This window comes from Syngnathus floridae, chromosome 4, assembly GCF_059516105.1.
Source record: "Syngnathus floridae isolate MCC-2025c chromosome 4, RoL_Sflo_1.0, whole genome shotgun sequence".
NCBI lineage: Eukaryota > Metazoa > Chordata > Actinopteri > Syngnathiformes > Syngnathidae > Syngnathus > Syngnathus floridae.
The window spans coordinates 15806775-15830690 of NC_142416.1; the positions used below are offsets into that span (position 1 = coordinate 15806775).

At 43.1% G+C, this 23916-nt stretch overlaps 3 protein-coding genes and 1 long non-coding RNA gene across 4 annotated transcripts; 2 read left to right on the plus strand and 2 right to left on the minus strand.

The window, feature by feature from the left end:
- The first annotated feature begins 670 nt into the window (after positions 1 to 670).
- Positions 671 to 12790, plus strand: ecpas (Ecm29 proteasome adaptor and scaffold). The gene is made up of 49 exons (XM_088373085.1): positions 671 to 757; positions 1619 to 1749; positions 2102 to 2218; positions 2296 to 2414; positions 2592 to 2741; positions 2821 to 2995; positions 3076 to 3215; positions 3292 to 3370; positions 3438 to 3557; positions 3665 to 3750; positions 3829 to 3904; positions 3982 to 4031; positions 4103 to 4169; positions 4244 to 4366; positions 4537 to 4640; positions 4729 to 4852; positions 4956 to 5036; positions 5108 to 5324; positions 5398 to 5489; positions 5551 to 5685; positions 5762 to 5921; positions 6000 to 6172; positions 6270 to 6371; positions 6519 to 6642; positions 6742 to 6887; positions 7002 to 7056; positions 7156 to 7270; positions 7352 to 7420; positions 7505 to 7622; positions 7836 to 8003; positions 8087 to 8166; positions 8430 to 8535; positions 8661 to 8708; positions 8789 to 8907; positions 8977 to 9127; positions 9215 to 9280; positions 9360 to 9449; positions 9745 to 9811; positions 9889 to 9980; positions 10177 to 10243; positions 10311 to 10508; positions 10643 to 10854; positions 10943 to 10986; positions 11165 to 11357; positions 11440 to 11587; positions 11664 to 11769; positions 11845 to 11933; positions 12005 to 12076; positions 12185 to 12790. The coding sequence occupies exons 1-49, from the start codon at positions 736 to 738 to the stop codon at positions 12322 to 12324; spliced, it is 5526 nt and encodes a 1841-aa protein (XP_088229211.1). The 5' UTR covers positions 671 to 735; the 3' UTR covers positions 12325 to 12790.
- A 108-nt stretch (positions 12791 to 12898) lies between these two features.
- Positions 12899 to 19521, minus strand: smc2 (structural maintenance of chromosomes 2). The gene is made up of 25 exons (XM_088373090.1): positions 19197 to 19521; positions 18972 to 19121; positions 18528 to 18650; positions 18409 to 18447; positions 18223 to 18333; positions 18104 to 18148; positions 17678 to 17911; positions 17366 to 17515; positions 17051 to 17284; positions 16789 to 16948; positions 16588 to 16705; positions 16334 to 16472; positions 16133 to 16252; positions 15857 to 16061; positions 15504 to 15639; positions 15284 to 15408; positions 15014 to 15207; positions 14789 to 14932; positions 14633 to 14707; positions 14339 to 14458; positions 14062 to 14262; positions 13878 to 13994; positions 13598 to 13758; positions 13373 to 13520; positions 12899 to 13298 (listed from the first exon to the last, which is right to left on the minus strand). Exons 1-25 carry the CDS (start codon positions 19362 to 19364, stop codon positions 13113 to 13115), a joined length of 3603 nt encoding a protein of 1200 aa, XP_088229216.1. The 5' UTR covers positions 19365 to 19521; the 3' UTR covers positions 12899 to 13112.
- A 206-nt stretch (positions 19522 to 19727) lies between these two features.
- LOC148399415 (uncharacterized) lies at positions 19728 to 23462 on the plus strand. Its single transcript, XR_015858092.1, has 4 exons — positions 19728 to 19802; positions 20031 to 20094; positions 21765 to 21870; positions 23356 to 23462. It is a non-coding gene; the product is annotated as an uncharacterized LOC148399415 (long non-coding RNA).
- Positions 20292 to 22008, minus strand: exoc1l (exocyst complex component 1 like). The gene is made up of 3 exons (XM_088374169.1): positions 21656 to 22008; positions 21146 to 21327; positions 20292 to 20800 (listed from the first exon to the last, which is right to left on the minus strand). Exons 1-3 carry the CDS (start codon positions 21774 to 21776, stop codon positions 20531 to 20533), a joined length of 573 nt encoding a protein of 190 aa, XP_088230295.1. The 5' UTR covers positions 21777 to 22008; the 3' UTR covers positions 20292 to 20530.
- Positions 23463 to 23916: the final 454 nt, after the last annotated feature.

The window sequence follows — 23916 nt, forward strand, 5'->3', positions numbered from 1 at the left end:
GTTATGGTTATGTTGGGCTTTTTAAACATACTTTTTTTCAGTCAAGTGTGCAATTTAGCCCTTTTGATTAAAATATAGCAGCCAATTCTCGATAGAGGCGTTCAAAATACATATATACATAGTCTGTAACTCTTAAAATACAAATCTTAATTGCAGTGCAGAGATTGCATTGTGACAGCATTATGTATGGTCACAATATGCACAATTTTGAGGTACAAAATAATTTCTAAGCATAATCCCTTCATTTCACTAATATGGTGCATATATAACGCATGGACACTAACAGATGTTGGTTTTTTTCTTTTCTGTAGCGGTTTTTAGTTCTTTTTTGATATATTATACATAATAAATGCATGCTAAACCGGGTTGAGGTCACGTGACTGACCTGCCCATTCAAGAATATTTTGTGGTATAGTAGTTTAGAATTGTATTATATTATATTAAAAGGTGTTTTGGTGTTATTACATATACATTATTGTAATTTTAGAAACAAATCGAGTCGCAGGATGCAGAGCAGTCTGCAATAGTTACAACATCACTATTGCGCATATTGTCGACGAGATTTAATTTTGAGGTCGTAAATAAAACAGAATGTTACCATTGTGAGGAAAAGTTGATTTGAGTCAAAATACTTTTACGTACGTTACATGCATTTTTCGTGATGCGTTATATCCGAAGCTGAGGGTGCAGTGACACACTGCAATCTGTAGGGGTCGCTAATAACCCTCTGCAAACATGGCTGCCCAAGATGAACTCAGTAAGTTTCTGTGTGCGTTAACAGTAAATCACGTCTCAAATTTTCGACTTTTTTGTGGCTGTCTTATGTGTACGCACACATAAAAACGGTTTACATTAGCCTCCGGTCTTATTTAGACGATCAAGGGAACAGCGCGTTTAGAGATAAATGCAAAACTGTTAGCATGCTAATTAGCACTTGCTAGCTAACTATCGTCACAAGGCCGTTTGCCCAGTCATGGTCAAATTAGAATGTGCCACAAACCTTTTTAAAACGAATTGCTTAGGTAAAATCAAATGCTGGTGATCCACCAAATTGCAGTGTGCAACGTTTAAGTGTATTTGTTCACGATGTCGTTTGTATGTAAGCTTCGATTTAGGTTAGAGAAATAGGGAAATGCGTGCTTGCACTGCTTGGTGTGAGCTGTCGCTGCTCAGGGAACCATGCCAAGAAATAGCAAGCAGGGCTGAGAAATTGACTCAGCGGCTGTCAGGACCAGATTTTAATAGAAACTTGGATAACGTATATTTGATTGCTCTATATCGATGGATAATTGTTTTATTTTCTTTGACTCGGGAGGAAGCTGGAGGTGCCAGCCACTGGTTACACCCCAAGTCTTGTTCGGCATTGAAGTGCTGTGCAGATGTCAAAACGATTCATGTAGATCAAGGGTCACCAATCTTTTTATAAGTGAACGCTACTTCTTGGATACTCATTAAATTTGCTCAAACTACCTTGAGTAATGTTGTTATTATAATATTATAAAACGGATACATATCACTATGCATCACTTTATTTCTACAAATGTCATCACTGGGAATCAACAACAAAACAACTGCTGATAACATCAACAAAGTGAACTAATAAAGTTGGTTTTGACAGATCAACTGGAGCGGGTGTTTCTGCGCCTTGGCCATGCAGAGACAGATGATCAGCTTCAGGACATTATCTCCAAATTTCTTCCCCCTGTTCTCCTCAAACTTTCCAGTGTGCAGGAGGGTGTGCGCAAGAAAGTAAGAAGGCTTTTTATCTCTGAATATTGCATCCTTGCTTTGTTGATTTTTTTTATTATTTTTTTTTCCCCCCGTACATCAAATCATTAAATCCAGACAGATTCCAACAAGCAAATTATTTCTGCAATATTCGGTCCACGGGCTGCATATCCGAATGAGCTGTTGATTGATATTTTGATTAGAAGCATTTATATATACCCTCATGGATATTGCCACCTAAAGAGGACATTAGTAAATGTATTTATTTATTTACTTATACTGAGCAAAAGTGACCATAAAGAGGACAAGTGCTTTGTGTTTTCAAGACATTGTGCAGGTGTACCAAGTCTCATCACTATTTGTCTCATGCTAGGTGATGGAGCTGCTCGTCCACCTGAACAAGAGGATAAAAAGCCGACCTAAAATTCAGCTACCAGTCGAAACATTACTGGTTCAGTACCAAGACCCTGCAGCGGCTTCTTTTGTTACGGTATGGTCCCTCATTCTGAAAAAAAGCGATTGTACTCTATTAGTGGTGGCGACTTGATTCCCCACCCTCCCTTTTAGAATTTCACAATCATCTACATAAAAATGGGCTACCCTCGCCTGGAGGTGGGAAGGCAGTGTGAGTTGGCCCCCACTCTTCTGACCGCTATGGAAGGCAAGCCACAGCCTCAGCAAGACAGGTAAGACATGACATTTCTGTTCTTATTTGCTTTACATTTGAAACTGGAGCTTCCATCATATATGCATGAAGATTTGCACCAGATTACGAGGCTCGCTGTTTGTATCAATCCTCTTTATTTAACCTGAACTTTTTTTTCCCTCTCATTATTTTGCATCTCTTCTCCATCCTCTCTTAGCCTAATGCACCTGCTGATTCCTACTCTTTACCATATGAAATATCCAGCAGACGCCTGCAAGAGCGCCTCTCCTTTTAACTTAAGTGAGCGGCCAAAAACAGTACAGCTCTTGCTGGAGTTCATGTTGGATGTCTTGCTGATGCCTTACGGGTGAGTTGGCGGTTAGTACCATTGAAATAATAGAGTGAGTGGTATTGTATCTTAAGTTATTGATTTACTGTCTCTTTAGGTTTGTGCTCAGTGAGTCTCCCACTAGACCTTCGCCGTCCTCCTCCCAAGGAGGCTCTGCTGATGGGGCTGCTGCATCAGGGCAGAGTCTCCCCCAGGCTCCCCCAGGGATGAATATCTATGCTGCCAAGAGGGTCATTGGGGAGGCCCAATGGACCTCAGAGCAGCTAGAGCAGGTAAAGTCATTTAAGGTCACTGCAGCAGGCCTTCTCCCTTCCCTTTCAATTAGGCTTCATCATGCGTTTGGTCTCAACAGTGTAAGCTGGGCATCGTGAAGTTCATTGAGGCGAAGCAAGTGCCAGAAGTGGAGACGGTGGTGCACCTAGTGGTGGCGTCTAGCGATACACGACACAGTGTGGCCACTGCAGCTGATCTGGAGCTCAAGAGCAAACAGAGGTTAGTAGGGAACAAGACGGACGTGCACAGTTTAGGCCGACATTTTGCAGGTCAAAAAATAGATTTTGTCTTTCAGCATTATCGATTGGAATAACCCATTAATAATCAACAAGATGTACAAAGTGTACCTTGGAGACGTTCCTCTCAAAACAAAGGTTTGTGAGCATGCTCACCAATATGACTGGGTACGGTATTTGAATCGAGCATGGTATGATCTTTCAGGGCGGCACTATGAAGCATGAGCTGAAACACGAACCAGCGAGCACGAGAGTCAAGTTAAAGATCCTGCCGCATCTTTTACGCTCACGTCTTGCCGCAGAATGCTTCCCTGCTAATATCCAGGTGCGTTCCACGGGCACCACAAAATTCATCCTTTGCTAGATTTGAATGGTTTACGTGTAATTCTTCTCCACCGACTTATAGTACCTCCCTTCTCCTGTCCTTCATAGGTTGTTTATGATGGTTTGTTTGGAGCCAACACCAACAACAAATTGCTGTCTCTCACTTTGCAGTTTGTCCATCACATCTGTATGGTGTAAGAAAGAAACATCTTTCCTCGCAATAGACTAATCTTTTATGTTGAACAATTTTTGAAAATAATTCTGTGTTTCAGGTGCCCTGGCACAAATAAACCTTTAGGCTTAATGCTGCTGAATGGCCTTACTAAGCTTATAAATGAATACAAAGAGGTAAATCCTTCAATTTAAACATTTTGTGCATTGCTTTTTTTTTTTCCATCTACTAAATGGCGAAAATCTGTTCACAGGATCCAAAATTACTATGTGTTGCATATTCTGCTGTTGGAAAGCTCTCAAGGTATTAATAATACACCCTCCCCATGAACACAGCTATTGAGATTTCTAATTTATTTTATTTTTTCTTTCTAGCCGTATGCCACAGCTCTTCACAAAGGATATCGCACTAGTGCAACAGTTTTTCGAGTCTATGTGCAAGGTGAGTTTCGTAGAGTTTATTCATATGGCAGCACATTGTGACATGTGATTCTTATCGTCTCGCTGTGTTTTCAGGAGGAGCCTGATGTTCGTCTTGCCATCCAGGAGGCTTTGTCCATGATGGTCGGGGCCTATGCTAACCTACAGGGGGCACTGCTTAACCTGATGGAAGCATTGGTGGGCGCATACATTGTGAAGGTGAGTGGAAACAGGGCGATACAATCTTTGCTGAGTGGACAGATGCTTTAAAGTGCTAAAATTGTTATTCACTCAGCAATAAATTGTTCATGGTGTCTGGTATATTTGAGACCTCTGTTTGAGGACGCACTTAACTAGTAAACGTTTATTATTATTGTTTTGTTTTAAAGCCTGAGGTTCAAGTTCGCCAGGTTGCCATGAAGTATGCCAGTACAGTGTTTGGGCCTGATCATGTGCCATCAAGATACCTTCTGCTGCTTGCCGCTGGAGACCCGTAAGCACCAATCACGTTCTGTATGGATGTATTTTATGGCTTGAGTCGTTTTCCCCATCCCCAACATGGTTCTCTTTTGTGGTTTTAGGCGCGAGGAGGTGAGTGGAGAGGCTCAGAAGGTGTTGAGGACGTTTCCGACTAAAAGTCCTGAGAAGGAGGGGCCCAAGCCCATTCCCTCCTTTCCAGACATGGTGGCCTACATTCAAGAGGAGGTAAGACTCCCTCTATCTTTTTTTTAACTTGACACCCTGTTATGAAATATTTCTAAATGTCTCTTTTTTTTTTTTTTTTTTTTTTTTTTTAATTAATTTACAGGCATCTCAGAGAATCAAGACTCCAGCTAAATACATCGTTGGAACCTCGGTCATTCCTTTCAACCCGTCTGCTTTTGCAGAGGTAATTCCAAACACTGATGTGGACATAAAATAGTGCAGTGCCCCATATTTTACCCTCCCCCTTTCCCCCAGATTGTCCACTACCTGAGGATGTGCCTGGCGTACAGCGCGGGCGCCAGACCACAGTCGATGCGACTTTCAGACATGCAGGATGACGCGCCAGCCATAGGCCAGTATGTCCGCACACTTCTGTCTTCTGAGCCTCCCTCTTCGGGGTCCAAGGGCGCTGAAACCAATCCTGTTCACATCTACTTGGAATTGCTGCAGCAGCTGCTGTCTGCCGTCGGAGGTAAACACACTTGTTCATCAAAGTGAGAACTTTGTATTGTGTAAGTATTATAAATATTTTTTTCTCTAAATAGGAATTCCCGCAATGTACTTTCTCTTGGAGGTGGTGGCTGTATGCCCAGAGAAACTGGCTCCCAAGTTTGTTGATAAAATTGACTGGATTAAGGTCAGTGTTCTTCACATGTGTTATTGTATATTCATCTTATAATGTTTGTTTTCCTCTCCAGAGTCTGATGAACACAAATAAGGAGGACATGAGGGAGCTTGCAGCCCAACTGTATGCTGTGGTGGTCTCCACCATGACAGGCAATGATCTGCAGGCCGCCGTGCACAATTTAGTCAAGATTACCAAAGACAACCACGTAAGACACTCTCACTATTTGATATGCTTTAAGACTTGCTTGACTAACTGCAAATGGGTTTTGTTTAAAACTCAAGAGCCCAGAGACTCAGCACGGTGCTATCTTGGCACTTGGCTACATGGTGGGAAGATATATGAGCAAAAAGAAAGCTGCCGCATGCAGTGAGCTTACCCACAAGGGAAGTGTCCCCTCTCTGGAAGAGGATGACATTGTTGCCATGGCAACCAAGACAGTTGGTACGTACAAAGTTTTGTATTTTGTGCGTCTTTTCATTCTGGCTCTTTATCCTGAAATTTTTGTGTGTTTCAATTCAGGTTCCTTCCTGGACAACAGCAGTGCACTATTGCCACTAGCAGCATGTACAGCTCTCGGAGAAATTAGTCGAAATGGAGCCCTGCTGATTCCAGCCGAGGGTGAAGGCCTCTCCAAATTGTCTGTTGTAGACAATCTGCTAGCTCGCATCCCCTCTGGCAAGGAGAGTCTAAAGGTAAAGTTTCTGAACTTGCCCAGAGAACTTTACTTTAGAGAAGCAATGTCGGCTTACACCTTTTTGTGTGTGTGTCTATATTCTCCACTTGATCTAGATAAAAGAGCGCTCAATCCAAACCTTGGGCTACCTTCCAGTAGGAGATGGAGATTTCCCTCATCAAAAGAAGCTGCTACAGGGACTTATGGACTCAGTAGAGGTGTGACTTGTACTTATTGGAATTGCCGGTTTATGGTTTTGAAATACATGAGCTGATGATAATTTTTTTTCTAACTATTCATCTTGATCACGACGGTCCGTAAGCTTTAATGCTTTTTGTTGGTTTCCCCCATTTTTTGCTTCCAAGGCCAAGCAAGTGGAGTTGCAGTTCACAGTGGGAGAAGCAATTACCACCGCTGCTTTAGGCACCACTTCTGGAGCTGTAAGAGATCCATGGACCTGCACTGAAGAACAGTACAGCCCACCCTCAAGTAAGAAGTGAAGCTCATCCCCACTTTGAGTCAGAAGGCTTAAACATTTAAAAAAGCGACAAAAGAAATGTCAACTGACTGCTTTGCTTTCATTGCCAGATGTCAAAAACAATGACGTGGTTCCTTGGGTCCTCAACTCTGTGTTGTCAAAGTACATTCCGAGCCAGAATCCTCATGTCCGGCAGGCAGCCTGCATCTGGCTTCTCTCTCTGGTTAAGAAACTCAGCCAACACAAGGAAATCAAGGCATGGGCTCTCCTGTTTTGTTTTGTTTTATTTACTTTTTTATTTTTTATGAAACATAGCAGACATTTCAAACCAATCCATGGAAACATCTTCCTGTTATCTTTTCTCCTCCAGTCCCATTTGAAGGAGATCCAGGTGGCATTCATCTCCATTCTTTCAGACCCAGATGGTGAGAGACATTTAACCTGTTGTTTGTGTCACTAGCTAGGTATTGTTGCAGCATTTTATGCTTTTGATTTAAAAAAATAACAACTCTTATTTGATTTAGATTTGAGTCAGGATGTGGCATCTAAAGGCCTCGGCTTGGTCTATGAGATGGGTGGAAAGACAGACCAGCAGGAACTGGTTTCCACCCTGGTGGAAACACTCATGACCGGCAAAAGGTGAAGGGATTAAAATTAAAGAAGCCATTTTTGCTTACAGGTCACATAGCACTAACGTTGCATGTGTTTTTCCCCAAACAGAATAAAACATGCTGTTTCAGAAGACACGCAGGTGTTCCAAGGCGAAGGCATCGGCAAAACACCTGATGGGTAAATATTCCACTCTGCTGTCATTTCTACACATTCGGTTCTGCTGTATGTATTGTAAGCTCCGTTTAATATTGTGCCCGGCAGCCACAGCTTGTCCACATACAAAGAGCTCTGCTCGCTGGCAAGTGACCTGAACCAGCCTGACCTTGTGTACAAATTTATGAACCTGGCCAACCATCACGCCATGTGGAACTCTCGAAAGGTGACCTCTCTCCTATTAAGACATCATCCGACTATTGAAAATGAGAAGCATGCATTTTAGGTGTCCGGATAGGAGCACCACGCCAAACAATAGCCACACTAATAAACATCTAAGTAATCATGTAAAAAAAAAAAACAATTATTATAAATTTTGTTGCCAATACTGGCCATGTTTCACATTCCCTTCTCCAACCTGAGCTCTCCTCCTTTTCAGGGCGCTGCGTTTGGCTTTCACATGATTGCTACCAAGGCCGGTGAGCAGCTAGCTCCATTCCTGCCACAGCTAGTGCCACGCCTGTACCGCTACCAGTTTGACCCCAACCTCAGCGTTCGCCAGGCCATGACCAGCATCTGGGATGCCTTAGTTACTGATAAAACCCTGGTAGGAAAAACTTAGTGTCGATTCAAATGTGAAACATTCTCAGAGCTTTGCTCATTCAAGTGTATTCTCTCGGTCGGTGTCAGGTGGATAAATACCTGAAGGAGATTCTGCATGATGTCATTTCCAACCTCACTAGCAACACCTGGAGAGTGCGGGAGTCCAGGTCGGTTGCTTGTATGCCTATTTGATTTTTATATTTGAATATATCCTCAATTTGGGCCGCATTTGGTAAATGCTTTCCTGTGCAAACTCATTCAAACAAGATGATATGCCGATTGGGCGTACCCGGCCAAGATTGCGTTCTTACAGCATGTTATTGTCAAAAGAAATTTTTGACTTCTACTTTAAATAAGGCAGGCTCCACTAGTTCGTCACCTCCTGCCAAAAACACAACCCTATGTGTTCAAAAGTGATTTTTCCTCACAGCTGTTTGGCCCTCAATGACTTGGTTCGAGGCCGCCAAGCTGACGACCTCATTGATCACTTGGCGGAGATGTGGGAGACTCTGTTCAGAGTTCTTGATGATATTAAGGTGAGTGAAATGACAGCAAAATATGTCAGTTGCGCAACAGTTCGGCTTAAGAAGGTCTGATAAGTATTTCTCTACCGTTGCTACTGACTTGTGAGTCTCAACTCTTGAATTGAAATGTCTTTCAGGAATCGGTGAGGAAGGCCGCAGATCTAACCCTAAAAACGCTCGGCAAGGTAAAGTGTTCAATCACTCCTGTCTCGGTTTACCGGCTGAGAAATGAACCCGTTATGACTTGACCTCACTCTGCGTCCAGGTGTGCACTCGTATGTGCGAGTCCACTGGTTCTACTGCCCAGAGAACTGTGGCCGCAATTCTTCCCACCTTGCTGGAGAAGGGCATAGTCAGCAATGTCTCTGAGGTTCGCTCGCTGAGGTAACTTCTTGTTTTTATTGTTGCATGCAGCTTTTTGTTTCTAAATTGTTTTTCTTCTTTTTCTACCAGCATCCAGACCCTAGTAAAGATCAGTAAGACAGCCGGAGCCAAACTCAAGCCTCACGCTTCCCGACTCATCCCAGCTCTTCTGGAGGCCCTGAGCACCATGGAGCCTCAGGTGCTCAACTACCTCAGTCTCAGAGCCACGGAGCAAGAGAAGGTAACAGCAGCTCTCCTTACGAACCATCATGCAGGCGCGGCAGCTGAAGACCTCTTAACAACTTTGACTTGTCCATTTTGATAATAGAGTGCCATGGATGCTGCCAGGCTCAGCGCTGCCAAGTCCTCTCCAATGATGGAAACCATTAATATGGTAATATCATTTGAAGATATGCATGGCATAGAAGGTATCTTTGATATGGTATCACATGCCTGTGTGTGTATCTCTCTAGTGTTTGCAGCACCTCGACGTCACAGTGTTGGGGGAGCTCGTTCCCAAGCTGTGTGAGCTGCTGAAGAGCGGAGTCGGGCTTGGCACCAAGGTAATGCATGAGCCTAGAATACAGTAAAGCAATTAGAGCTTAGCTTTCTGGAGAAAAGTGAGAAAAAAAAACAGTGATGAACATAAAAAGATTTTTAATTAGCAATGTTATTAGTTGAAGATGTAACTATACCACAATGTTATGACCTCAAAACATGTATGCTTCAATATTCCCATGCTTTGGCGCCATCTGGTGGCATTTTAGTGTGTTACCAAAAATAGTACAAAAATGAATTGGTTTTGTTTTTTCTAAAATAGCAAGACCACATATGACTTTACATCATCTCTTTTCACAGGGTGGTTGTGCCAGTGTGATTATTTCACTTACAGTGCAATGTCCCCAGGACCTCACGCCGTACTCAGGTGCCACACTGCCTGCTACTTTTGTCTTTTTTTTTTTTTTGTACAAGCACGATGCTCATGGTTTGTGATGCTCTCAGGTAAACTAATGAGCGCTCTGCTCAGCGGCATCCATGACAGAAGCGCCGTGGTTCAAAAAGCCTTCGCCTTTGCACTGGGCCATCTCGTCAGGGTAAGGACCTTGAATTCTGCTCAGGTGTTTTGACAGCGTTAGCTTAAACTGTGTTGTGTACTTTTCCACCAAGTGGTAAATTTCATCTAAGCGTAGTTTAGAGTTAATGGACTGCAGTGGATGGCCTAAAACGTAGTGGATCAGCACAACTTTTTATCATTTGAAACACAAATCAACATTTGTTTTGCTCCATTAGACTGCGAAAGACAGCAGCGTGGAGAAGCTACTTCTGAAGCTCAGCACCTGGTACCTGGAGAAAGAAGGTGAGGCAGCACTACAACCAACTTGCATTCAAATTCAGAAAGAACATCCCTTGTGATTTCTTTCCAGAGCCTGTGTACAAGTCCTCCTGTGCCCTGACTGTGCACGCCATCAGCCACTATAGCCCCGATGTGCTGAAGGCCCATGCCGGAGTGGCCCTGCCGCTGGCTTTCTTGGGCATGCACCAGGCACCCGCCACTGACGAGGATAAAGGAGAGAGTCACGACGCCACCTTGTGGACTGAAGTGTGGCAGGAGAATGTACCCGGTGAGACATCTTTATGAGTACAGTTAATAGAAAAAGGAGTGATGGATTACATTTTATGTAAATAAGAACAAACATGAAGTAAATCATGTCAAATTATGGTGATTGTCATGATTAAAAAAAAAATGGGGTTCCAGGAAGTTTTGGGGGCATCCGCCTTTATATGACGGAGCTCATCGCCATTACCCAGAAGGCACTGCAGTCCCAGTCTTGGAAGATGAAGGCTCAGGGCGCAGCTGCCATGGCAACCGTTGCCAAGGAACAGACGGGCTCATTGGTGGCGCCACACCTGGGCTTGGTGCTGACTGCCTTAATCCAGGGTCTGGCGGGACGCACGTGGGCGGGCAAGGTAATTCACACGAAACTGAAGAGTCGCAAAAATAATAATGAGTACTAAGTGATGGCGTGCTTTGGCTTTTGCTCCCCCCCCCCTCTAGGAGGAACTACTGAAGGCTATTGGATCAATTGTCTCCAAATGCAGGTCTTTCTTTTCACCCTTGTTGCATTTATTTTACATTTTTATTATTATATAAGTCAAGCAAATCTTGATCAAGTTTATTTTGATCACAAAAGGGTTTCTGATCAGGGGTGTGTAGACTTTTTATATCCACTTGAGTTCATCTTGCTTTTTTATGTATGTACGTATGTACTCTCTGTAGCACAGAGCTACAGAAGCCTTGCGCAGGCCAGCCCACCACCTCAGAGGTGCTGGAGGTGGTCTTCAAGGAATGTCGTAAGGAGAGTCTGGTGTACAAGATGTCCGCCCTGTGCTGTGCTGGCGACGTGCTTCATAGCAGCCAGGAGGACCGCTTCAGCGACATGACCGACGTCCTCTTCCCTCTGATAAAGAAGGTAACGTTGGTGTCTTTAAGCTTCATCTTTTCCAGGGGGGGGGAAGCCCCTCAGTGTGACTCGTGTTTGAACTTGTTGGCAGAGCTGTCCAGAGAGCGGCGCAGCGTCACCGAGGTCACGAGAGGAGGAGGTTGACCTCGGAACCAAGGAGAAAGAACTGCAGACGGAAGTTGTGCTCTGCGCTTTTGAAACCATGGGAAAAACTTGGCCGAAGAACCCGCAGACTCAGTGTGAGTTGTCATGCTGCAAAATTACGATATAACAAATGAATAGACTGATCTTTGATATCACACGTTTTTGTGACAGCTCGTTTCCAGGAGGAGGTCTGTAGCCTCATGTGTGAGAAGCTGCAGTTGAGCACATGGAAGGTGCAGCTTGCCGTTCTCCGCTGCATGAAGGCCTATTTCCAGGGGTAAGGACAACCAAAAAAACGCCTCCAATGACGTTGTCACATGACATGAATATTCCTTTTCTGTTTTCCCTCCAGATTACTGTTGTTTGAGAAGAACAGCACCGACGTGAGCACGCTGTCTCGGATCTTAACCGACACCTGTGCTGCTCTCACTCATCCTTTAGGTAAACGTCACCGTCGAATTTTTCAGTAGGCTTCCACTTCGCCTTCATGTGTGATGTTCCTCCTTTACCAGAAAACAAAAGTTATTCTTCTGTGAGGACGGAGGCTTTGTCTGTAGTGGAGCTGATTGTGAAGAGAACTGGAGGTAAGGCCACCAAGAGGAAAAAATAACTGCAGCCTTTTATTACCTCGATTTTATTTCCCCATGATGATTAATATTTATATTACTGATAGTTTTACTTGTGTGTACCAGAGAGCGAACAGTGGGATTGTGTGTCCGTGAAGAGTCGGGAGCAGCTGCAGCGTTCCCTGTCTACGCTGCAGTCGGACAGCAGACCAGACCTGAGGGACAAAGCTCAAGATCTGCGCAGGCATATCCAGAGCCAGCCTTGAGTCAGTCAGTCACACATGCACACAAAGCAGCCACATAAACTCTGTGGTCAAAGTAATAAGAAATTACACACCTTGTTCCCCAGTGTGAAAGTTGTCTTTTGTAGTGTCCTTTCTATTTGGCTCTTTGGACAGTTGTTCTCGTAGTTCAATTTAAATGTTGACGAACCAGAGTGGTTGACACTAATTATGGCCCCGAAGAGAGGCTTTTACTACTGTTGTATCGTTTGTCTACTCGTTAAATATCGACAACTGTTTTACCCTGGCGGACTGTTGCCAAAGTGACAATACTATTATTACTCTTTAGAACATTGGAAGGTGAAAACTTTGGAGTTTTCGTTGCAAAATATATGAGGTGACTTTTTCTGTCAGGTCTTGAAACTAAGTTACAACCCTGTTTAAGTGATATATGCTTTAGTTGTTTCAATTTGTCACAAGTGAAATAAAAACTACCTTGTCCCAACAGTGATTATTTGACTAATTTATCAGTTTGTGTTGATCTAGTGTTTTTTTTCTCATTGGAAGTTAGTAACAACCACATATGACAGAAATAATAATTGACCAAAAAGGACTCCTGTATTTTTAAATAGGTATAAGCGTACATATTTTATTTACTAAACTACTACATTTATGCATTGGAATTAAAACAGAAGGCAAATAACATAAAAGTTTCAACATATTCACAAAGAGCTCAGAGAATGAATGAACAGTAAAGATGATAGCAACAGGAATGTTTGGTTATGTCATTCATGCTAGAAAATGAGTAATAAACTGTTTATGATGATGCTGATCTAACAAGCGACTTGATTCCCTCTTCTATTAGCTACGCCTTGTCGCGCGTGACTTTTGTGAGGCAGGTTGGTGTCGCTCTGGCTGAGGGCAGTGCGCGACACTGTGGACATGCCGTCCACAAATTTGGTCTTGAAGAGGACGTTGGCATTGGTGAACATGCCGTCCTTGAGTGACACCACCACAAACTGTTGGAAGAGAGTTGAAATGTTTGCAAATGGAACATGACCGGTGAGCACGGTCATTTTAACGAGTTGCCAACCTGCGAGTGTCTAAAATGGCTTCGCAGCATCTGCCCGATGTTCTGCGTGTGCGAGAGGTCCAGTGCGGCGTCCACCTCGTCTAAGATGTAGATGGGAGCAGGCTTGAAGAGCAGCATGGCGAGAATGAGGGACAAGGCAACCAGAGACCTGAAGGACAGATGTTTGACGTTATTTAAAAATAATTTAAAAAAAGACAATTTATGCGATTGACTTCCTGTGCTTACCTTTGCCCCCCACTCAGCTCAGACAGGTTCTCCTTCCAGATGTTCCCTAAGGCAACCTTGAACTCCAGACCATCCAGGAAGCCGCAACCTTGCGGAGGAGCGAGTTTTGCTGAGGCTCCAGGCAGCAGGGTGGAGAAAATGGAACCAAAGTCCTTGTTGACCTGGGAAAGCAAATGGTAATTGTGATTTACGTCTGAACCATTTCAGGAACTGCAGTTTCTCCTGGCAGAAATTTAACTTGGGGGTGTTTTTATAAATCTGGATGGATTGGTTGGCGAACCTTCTGCCAGGCCACATTGAGAGCCACCTTCTTCTTCTGGTCTAGCTCCTCAATGGTCTGCAAGATCTTGGCCTTGTCGTTCTCCACTATCCGCTTCTTCTTCATCAAGTCATTGTACTGCACATGGACATCAATCAGTCTCTCTATAATGATGAGAAACATTTTTCCTTTTTTTTCATCTCACCCGTTCCTCTGCCTCGCTCAGCATGTTCATGGCCCGCTTGTTGACGTTCCTCTCCAGCTTGCTGGTGGTCTCCTGCAGCTTCTTGAGGCGCTGGCCGGCCTCGCGGGGGTTGTTGGTCTTGAAGTCGAAAGAGGAGTTGGGCCTCCCGAAGTGCTGCCGCTCAGTCTGGATCCAGTCGTGCTCCTCCAGCATCCGAGCGACCTGTGAGGAAGACGAAGAAGGTAGGATCATGGATGCATGCTCATGAATCAAATTACACACATGAATGATTGTTTACCGCGGCTGCTGCATCCTGGCTCTCTTTGAGGTGTTTATTGATGTTGTGCTCTAATTCCTTAACCTTCAGTTGAGCTTCATTGTTCTGCTCTCGTAACTTGTCCGCTTCTGTGGTTTTCCCCTGAAACAATCATGACGCAGAAGCAACCACCTCATCCAACACATTCAAGGAGCCAATGTAGATGAGAGCTGCCAATTTTCACAAATATTTCTGATTTAGACCGGGATTCTCAACCGGTAGTTTTAGAACGTGCCTTTTAACAGAAAGCTTTGCGGCCCAAGGCCAAATATTCACCTTGATTTCTTTGAACTGAGCCATGATGGCATCCTTCTTCTTGGAGAGTTCCTCCTGGGCCTTTCGAACTGCCTCCTGCACACAATATGACTGCACGTTCAGCATGTTCCTGTAATAATTGTTGCTGTTGACTTGAATAACGAGTGGCGTGGGAACCTTGTTCTGCGCCACAGTGCAGGCCATGCTGTCGATCTGCTCCTTGATAGCCTTGGAGGCCTCGTCCACAGCTTGAATCTGCTGCTCATAACCAGTCTGCTCCCGCTGCAGCTCCTCCAGCTCCAAGGCCACTGCATCAGACTCCTATCAAGACACAAAGACCAACTTGTCGCTGAGAAATGGATTTGGAACGTTCTAGACAAATGCTGTGGTGCGTTTGCGTACCTGCTGCTTCTGCTTAAGCTTCTTGTTGAAGGCATCTGCTTTGGCCTTGGCTGCGTTGAGCTTCTGCTGGGCGGCTTTCAGCTCCTTCTCCCTCTCCGCTTCTGCATTCTTCATCTTGTTCTCCAGCACCTTGTACTTCTCCTCCGCCCGCTTCTGCACCTCTTTGCTGACACGCAGAGTCTCCTCACTCTCATCTGGTCAAAGAATATACACAGTGTAAGAAAACAAGTTGTGTTTTCCAAATCTGTAATCTTTTTAAATGTTTCGGACCGATGGCTTTGCGCAGCCTCTCCAGCTCCTCTTGCTGCTGGTGGAAGGAGCTCTGCTGGAGCTTGACCCGCAAAATCTGCTCCTCCTCCACCTTCAGCTCATGCTGCTGTTTCAGATGACGATATCTGGAGGCCGCCGGGACAAGGCAGAACATTTAGAGACCCAAACCAGTTTGAAATGATCCGCGAAAATATCGCCATCTAATTTAGGATGCCATTACTTCTCGGCGGTTCCCTTTAAGCTGGCCAGTTGTTGTTCAATGTCCTTCAACTGGGCTTCCTTTTCATTCAAGTTGCTCTGAACCTCCTTCACCTCCTGCAGGCTGACCAGGACTGATGCAGACTGCGAACGGGCTCCTGGAACAAGAGAAAGGAACAAAACATTCAGAACGCTTGCATAATTCAGATTGCGTCAATACATGGATAAAATGCATTTATAAAATAATTAGCAGATTAATCGATGAGCAAAATATTGGTTAATTGTATCCCTATGTCAGGGCCAAAGAAGGCATACATAGCTAAGAACGTGTAAATGCTTGGAAACAATCTATGCGTGCTTCCTCCTTGCTCTCACCTCCACTCAGAGTTCCTTGTGGGTCGAAGATGTCTCCCCCAAGAGTGACGGTCTTGGTCATCACCTGTTTATCAAAAGCCACTTTCTTGGCGTTGTCCAGAGTGTCGCACACCAGCGTGGAGCCAAACACATACTCCATGGCTTTGCGCAAGTCAGACTCGTAGCCCACCAGGGATAGAGCTGTGTGCACATTGTCTTCTCCCACCTGAGAAAGGGGATGGACACTCTTAAGTGGGGATTCATTCATGACGCACAACAAAGATTAGGTTTGCTCACCAGGCTCTTTGCAGTATTGACCACTCTGTCATTCAGCGTCTTGGCAGAGATTTTGTTCAAGGGAATGATTGTGTACCTTCGCTGCAGCTCTCCCTTCTCCAGCAGCTTCTTCCCTGTCACCTAAACACACAAACATTACCCGGTTAGCGTTGAGTATGAGAAGCCACGTGGCTAAAGTCGAGCCGCACGTTGCACACTCACCTCCGTGTCGACGACGATGTTATAAAGTCGTCCGCCTGCGACCACCTCCAGGGCGGTCGCGCAGGAGACGTCGCGTACTGTAATCAAGTTGGCCAGCAGTCCCTTCACTTGACTCCGGTCCCATCCGCGTTCAGGGTCTCTGAAAGACATTTTGACATAGTATTAATTGTGATCAGGTTGGAAAAGGGGGGAAAAAAATGTCAATTTAGCAACAAAAATACAAGTTACCAGTGCTAATAGTCCATGTGACTTACTTGTAATCAAAGCGAAGGTTCGGGAAGCGAGACACAAGGCGCTCGTATGTCTCTTTCAGACTTGCAACCTCTCTGGACAGCTGTCTTTTCTTCTCCAGAAGATGCTCCTCCTTGCCGTCTGCAGAGATTGCAAACAGTACACATTGCTGAAAAGAACGGCAGCATCCAAAATGACAAGATGCGTTGGCAAAGATGCAGGACCTTCATATTTGAGTTTGGCTAGTTCGGCCTCTAGTTTCTCCTTGCTGCTTTTGATAGCCTGCAGACTATCCTGATCCTTCTTGTAGCCACCATCCATCTTTTTCACCTCAGCCTGCTTGGTCTTCAGTTCAGCCTGGGCGTGCTTCAGGGTCATTTGAGCCTGAGAGGAAAAGACAGAGGCCGTATAAGATATCTTTGTCCAAGCAAAGATGGACCAAAAAATAATTCACAGCTCCATGAATGATGTTGAGGTCTCACTCACCTGTTTGGCTTCAGTGTCCGCCTTGCTCATGTCATTCTTACAGGCCATCATCTGACCGGCCAGCGTGGCCTCCTCCCCATCCTCATTGGTGGACAGACCAGCAGACACAGCCTTAAAATGCTGCTCGGCAGCCTCGAGGGCCGCGCCGTCCTTCTGGCCTTCCTCCTTTAGAGCCTGAAGCTGCTCCGTCAACTTGGACACCTCTTTCTCTTTCACCACCAGCATCTTCTTGTCCTAAAAAAAAAAACAGATGACAGCAGTTTTGATTAGGAAGTGAAACAGATGATTAATTTCAAACAGCATCACGATACCTACCTCCTGCATACTCTTGACGAGCTCTTCTCGCTTCTTGGTTTCATCCTTCATGTTCTGTTTTTTCAGATCGAAAGCACTCTGAGCTTTTGCGTCCACACGCTGCACTTCGGCCAGTGTATCTTCCAGAGATTTTAAAACGCTGTTCACTTCCTGAACATTAGCAAAACAGCAATGTCATTGAAGCAGCTATTTTACGTTCTACACACACAAATAACGAAATGGGAGACGAGTAGGTTCTTCATTGTTTCATCTGTGATGGTAGTTTTTTTCTCTGGGGCTTATGTCTCAGAATGGGAAACTCCTTGTGCGTACCTGGTCTCGTTTGTCTTTGAGTTCTTGGATCTGTACAGAGAGCTCACGGACTTTGCTCTCGTTCTCAGCCAGGGCGGCTTGCATCTTAGCGATGTTGTCCTGCATCACTTTCAGATTCTCTGCAGACTTCAATTTGGTCTCCTCGGCACACATGAACTGCCAGGCCACGTACAGGCGCGACAAGTGCTCGATCTCTCGCATCAGTTTCTGGTACTCCAGGTACGACGATCGCTCCTGTGGGGTTCGTACATCTTGTTCAATAAGAGCTGTGTAATTGTTCAAGCTTTTATCACGTACCATCTGAGTACGGTAAATATAGTCACACAAATACACCAAAGCTATAAACAAATAGTATGAGAGGAAATTAAAGGGAAAAGGGACGCATTTAAGATCTAACTTGTGAGTGTACTTTGTGGCTCAACATACCTCAAGTAGTTTCTGCATGGTTGGAGTAATTTCTTCATCCAATACCTGAAACATTAAGAGTTAATGATGACATACCTTGTTTGTATTTTACAGTTGTAAACTTTTAGAAGCCGACATACGGTGTGGATCTCCTTCAGCTTAGCCTCCTTCTTCTCGATGGTCTTCTGGGCACTTATCTTCTTGCACTCGTACATCCTAGTCCCCGCAGCTTCCTCGATCATGGCAAGAATCTGCAAGTGCACAACATCGTCACTCTTATGCCATAAAGGTAAAATAGCAACTGTTTGGACATGTTCGGTCATTACCTCTGGTGGCTTCATATTTAGAACTTTGGTGATCCTTCCCTGAAGATTCAAGTAAAACAGTCTGATGATATTATCTCAAAATAAACGACATAAAAGGAAAACATTCGCAGAAGGCTGACCTGCATGATGAGAAAATGGGGGTTGTTGACATTGAGGCCAACAGAACAGAACAAGTCCTGCACTCTGGTGTTATTAGCATTGACTCCATTGATGAGATACTTGTTTCGGCCTCCAATGACGACCTTAAAATAAAAACACAGTTATGCACTACAGTACTTTTTGCGGTTTAAACTGTGAGATACTATTGACTAATGGTGAAGTGTTAAAATGATGTTAAAATGTGAACAGCACATGAGCACAATTAAATATACACATTAAATGTATAAGTCCATTCATGTCTCAAAATCCTCCCGTGAACTTTGATATGTTGAAAGGATTGAGAAAGTCAAATTAATATTAATTGTAAAGGTTCAATATTAGAAAAAATTTAGCTTCACTTTGAAATGTCCCCCAAAGATGAATAATGTGTCCTTAACATTTACAGCACTAGAGATTTTACCCACCTGTCTGGTGACTGTGATCTCATCATGTGTTTCAAAGCCCAAAGGACTCTGGCTTTTGTTGGCGTTGTCAAAAGTGATGGACACGGTGGCCTTGGTGATACCTCCTTGTCCATTCTTGTAGACCAGGTCCTGGAGGTTGGAGGCTCGAACCTTTCCAATGAAACCACGTACTTATAAGACCCCTTCGTCATGCAACATGATAAGTTTGCCCAAAATGGCACTTACGTGAGTAAGGTTGGTAATGCCTAAAAGAAAACATATGGAGTCCAAAATGTTCGACTTGCCGCTACCGTTCAGTCCAGTGATGGCGTTGAAGAGCGGGTCGAAGCCGTTTATCTCAGTCCGCTGTGCGTAGGATTTGAACCCTTCGATGATGATTGACTTGATGTGCATCTCTAAGCCGCCCCCTTGGGAAACTATTCACTGTATTTTAAATATTAGTCGTACCTTTAGCCGCACTACAGCGAGTTCGGGGGTTTTGAATGTGTGTAAACAACAACGCTGTTCTGCCTGCGTTCTTGTAACTTGAATTTTGGCGGCAGGAATAGAGCCAGTAGTCACTCTCTCTGCGCCGATATCAAAAGAACAAAAATAAGGAGTCTTAGCTATCAGAACACAGCAGATAAACTTAATGACACTTTTGAAAATTAAATCGTGGAAAGTGAAAGGAAAAATGTATAACTTTTGTTTGTTTACTTGGGTGTTTTTTATTTTTATATTTCATTCAGGCATATTTTAAGACACCTATTTGGGTGTTGACTGCTTGCTAGCTGCACCTAACCGACACGTCTATGCGCGGCCATATTGGATGGGACAATGTTTTCAACCAAGGTAGTATATTCAAGTTTTAAATTCAGTCGCACTGCTCAAAATTCAATACATTTTCAAAATAACCACTTAAAATACTTATTCATTATTTATTTATTTATTTATTTATTTATCTATTTATCTATTTATTTATTTATTTATTTATTTATTCATTCATTCATTCATTCACGCATTCATTCATTCATTGTGATTTATCATATGTGGCCTGCGATTATCTGGTGACCTGCTCAGGACCCTGACTGTCAACCAAAGTAATGTTGGAAGATGATCCAGCTCACCCATGACCCTAATGAGGGTAAGTAAAACAATGACGACTTGACAGTACATGCTACACCAAGTATGTTGCATGTTAATGAACTAAAACACATTACTACTTATCATACAGAACCAATACTCAATAGACTGCATGATCATTTTGAAGTTTTATAGTCTGAAAACATGGACAAAAACATTACATTATTTTTTTACATAATACACATTAGAAATAGGCAGTTACGTACAACCTGTATTCACCATGAACATGTTTTCAGTTTGAATGCAAATGTTTTATAGTAATATATCACCCTGCCCAAGTATCAGTAATGTAACACAAGCTCCATTCAATGAATTATTCCTTCTCAATGTGTGTTATGTATGTGCGCTTAACATGCATTATGACCTAAACACACACACACGGAAACACTCAATGACACATTTATCGTCACAAACACACTCATCACTGTGAATCTGTATTATGATTCCAGTGGTACAGGACACATGGACAGACATACTAAGTTAAATGCATAGAAACATATCTGTGACAGCACGACACAGTCTCCTCTGTTGGAATAGAAGGACGTGGGCTTGATGTAAGCCCAGTCAAAGTTGTCCAGGTTGAGCTTCCTCTGACAATGCTGTTCACTAAGAGCAACCAAAGCACGTACAAAAGCGTATTTGGCTGAGCAGCTGACGGCGCACACTGTACGCACCGTGTCAAAGTGGAGCAAGAAAAACGGGTCATCCTAGGACAAAGACAGATACAATGTATGTTCAGACCCAGATTTCACATGACATGAATTTAAGCAGATTTCTAATTATTTCATGGGCCTTTTAAAAATATATATATATTCTTACGTGGTTGGATAGTTTCATCATTTTTTGGAAAATAATTTGATGGACATTCTACAGTTTTGATTAAATTACCAAACATGAGAATGAGTAATTTACAAAATTCACACCCAAATCTATCTGAAATTTTAAACAATTTATCAAGCCCATCTTGTCAAGTGTGCAAAAATATGTCCTCATATATATGTACCTTTCATTACATTGTTGACTGAAAAGATACTAGTCATTATAAAGATTACCACATCAGGGTCTCGTCCATCCACTAGAGTCAGGTCTTGCAGGGACCAAATTTCTGTCCTCCTGTAGCACTCCTGGATGCTGGAGCGTTTGGTGTGGCCCCTTTTTGATCCAGACTTGACGGGAGTCTGTGTCATCTGGCAGCGCACAATACATAATTGCACAAGCCTTTTTCTGTTTGCAACTGTAAAAACATGGCAACACATTTTGGTTAGCATGATTCAGTAAAGGAAAAATGCAGTGAAGTTCTACACCAATGAAATAATATAATAATGAATAATAAATAAATATCTGACAGATAAATCTGAATATTATTAGCTTTCTTTCTCACTTTGTATTGGATTATGCATTTAGTAGATGTTTGTTACATGCAGTACAGTCAGGAGAGTCCTGAAAATTGATGCGTAATGGCTGAGGAGAAAAAAATATGTATGTGGCTTCTATAATTGTTTTTAAACATCGGGTCAAATAAGCTGTTACAATTACAAGCAACAGAAAACAAAGTTGCTTACCTGAGACGCAGAGGAAATGTCTTCCAATCTCTGGTTCTTCAATTTCAATAAATTCCATCAGTCTCTGTTTTGCAGGTCGGAATAAAACCCTTTGCATCTCCTCCCTCAGAAGAGACGACATCACCGTGGAGACAGAGGACCACAATCAAGGCTGAATGACTAAAAAATGGACAACAAATGTAGAAAGATGAAATTACAACACCTGAAAGCAGATGGTGAGGATGGCAGGATGTTTCCTCTCCGGTTGGTGTGTGAAATGAGTGCTTCCTCGAGAACACACACATACACACGCAAACACACACATACAGTCCATGTTCCGCACTGCACTAATCAGATGTGACCGTCCATGTCTTGCAACTTTCCTATTTTACTACCTTCATAAAAACATGGGAGGGACTGAGCAGAAAGCCATAAAGGCCAAACCCTTGCTATTTTTATTGTCACTTAAGCTCCATTAGAACGATAATCCTCATAATCATTATGGTATCCAGAGAAATATTCAGCAGTTCCTGGAATTCTTAAATACACAAACAGAAACATCGTGGAAAAGCTTATTTTTCAACAAAAATCAAATACACAAATTATAAAGTATTCCTAAAATATGAATTTTATTTTATGTTACTATTTAGTATGGTAATATAAATTACATGAAAATCAAACACACCATGGGAAATAAACAATCTAATTTAAATGTAGTTTGCAATAAAAAATAAAATTAAAAAATACATTTTATGTTATGCATTTTTGGAATGTAAGTGCTACGCAAATATTGTAATAATTTTGTATTTGATTTATTCTTGGAAGCATTCATATTAAATTGTGTAAGTGTGATAGTTAGTAGTATGACGATATAAAAGCAAAAAACATAAAATGATCATTCATATTTATTGTAGTACATTATGAATATATGGCGCCAGTACTGGTTCTGCTCGATCCGCCATGACTTGGCCAGCACTCAACAAGGCCTAATGTCAGGACCCTGCCCACACTGATTGGAACTGTCCCGTATTTGACAATACCGCTACAGTATGTCCCATCCTTTTCAGGCAAGCACTCACTGTAAAGTTCCTCCCCCGGTTTTTTTGCACCCCTCCACTCCCATATCGACATTGCTGCATGGTGTGGCACGTTGCCCAGTGTTTCTCTGTGATTAAACGCTTGTTGTGTGGGAAATGGAATTCCCATAGCACTCTGCATGCTTCCCATTAAGCTCACAAGTCATTGGCTCTCTCCTTGAGCACAGAAGCGCTCCCTTTACACATAAATGACGAGGCCGAGAGATATCACTCGATAATCGGATAATCGGAGATTGCAATAATACACACCAATAATTTCTTTAGCTCCACTTTATAAGAAATATGACCCAAAATTGTAGGAGCGCGAGTCCCGACGGAATGAATGAGACCAAAGGAATGATTTGATTTGTGGTATTAAAGCAATGTGGCTCCATTGGATTTGTCACATTTGCGAAAACAAAGACGCGGTCGTTCCACTGCTAAGTGCTTTTATTATTGTTGTTGGTCCTGATGGTTTTTGTTTGAAAGGCTTTTTGCGTTTGAGATGGAAAGATGAGTGGCTGCAGACAGGAAGTAGCTCGGGAGGGAAACGTGTTGAATCTTATGAATAACACATGAGGTTTGTCTTACTTACTCATCAGGAGATCTAACCCCATCAATTCATTTTGTCATTATTATTTACAGAGAGCAGGGGCGTCAAACTCATTTTTGTGGTGGGCCACATCGGGGTTATGGTTCCCTTCGGAGGACTGTGACGTGATGGCCGTGCTAGGCAATTGATGGTTAAAAATTCTGTGGTGTATTGGGAAACTTATTAATTAAACTTCAAGATGTCACCTATGGAACAATTCCAAAAACCCAAACTTATTATTTTATTTTTTTTAGTTCCTATTATATGTCTAAGCAATCAAACCATGCATGATGGCTTACAATAAAAGTCCAAATAAATTCCAGCAATAAAACTGACGATCTCTTAACACATCAACAAATAATTTATTGATTTTGGCAGCAGGACAAAGCAACACTGTTCAACAACGTTTCTCCGGTTGTGTTTTCTAGTCACGTTACATTTTCACGACCACTTGTTACTAAGGAGAGTTCATGACTGCGTAGCCACTTGTCCTCATTTGGGTCACGGGTGAGCTGGAGCCGAGCCCAGCTGACTGGCACGGTGCATGTTTTTGGAACGTATGACCGATTCGATGACCCATTAGAAAATTGGGAGAACATGCAAACGGCAAAGAT

Bases quoted from the DNA above. Each gene is read 5' to 3' on its own strand.
- ecpas (XM_088373085.1), top strand. From the start codon at position 736: ATGGCTGCCCAAGATGAACTCA. The intron at 1,750-2,101 runs GTAAGAAGGCTT...GTCTCATGCTAG, and splicing joins AGGAGGGTGTGCGCAAGAAA to GTGATGGAGCTGCTCGTCCA. The intron at 5,686-5,761 runs GTAAGACACTCT...TTAAAACTCAAG, and splicing joins AGATTACCAAAGACAACCAC to AGCCCAGAGACTCAGCACGG.
- smc2 (XM_088373090.1), bottom strand. From the start codon at position 19,364: ATGCACATCAAGTCAATCATCATCGAAGGGTTCAAATCCTACGCACAG. The intron at 18,149-18,222 runs GTATGTCGGCTT...TTAATGTTTCAG, and splicing joins AGCTGAAGGAGATCCACACC to GTATTGGATGAAGAAATTAC. The intron at 17,285-17,365 runs GTAGGTATCGTG...TTTTTTTTTTAG, and splicing joins TCGTCAAGAGTATGCAGGAG to GACAAGAAGATGCTGGTGGT.
- exoc1l (XM_088374169.1), bottom strand. From the start codon at position 21,776: ATGTCGTCTCTTCTGAGGGAGGAGATGCAAAGGGTTTTATTCCGACCT. The intron at 21,328-21,655 runs GTAAGCAACTTT...ATGTTTTTACAG, and splicing joins ACATTTCCTCTGCGTCTCAG to TTGCAAACAGAAAAAGGCTT. The intron at 20,801-21,145 runs GTAATCTTTATA...TCTTTGTCCTAG, and splicing joins ATGGACGAGACCCTGATGTG to GATGACCCGTTTTTCTTGCT.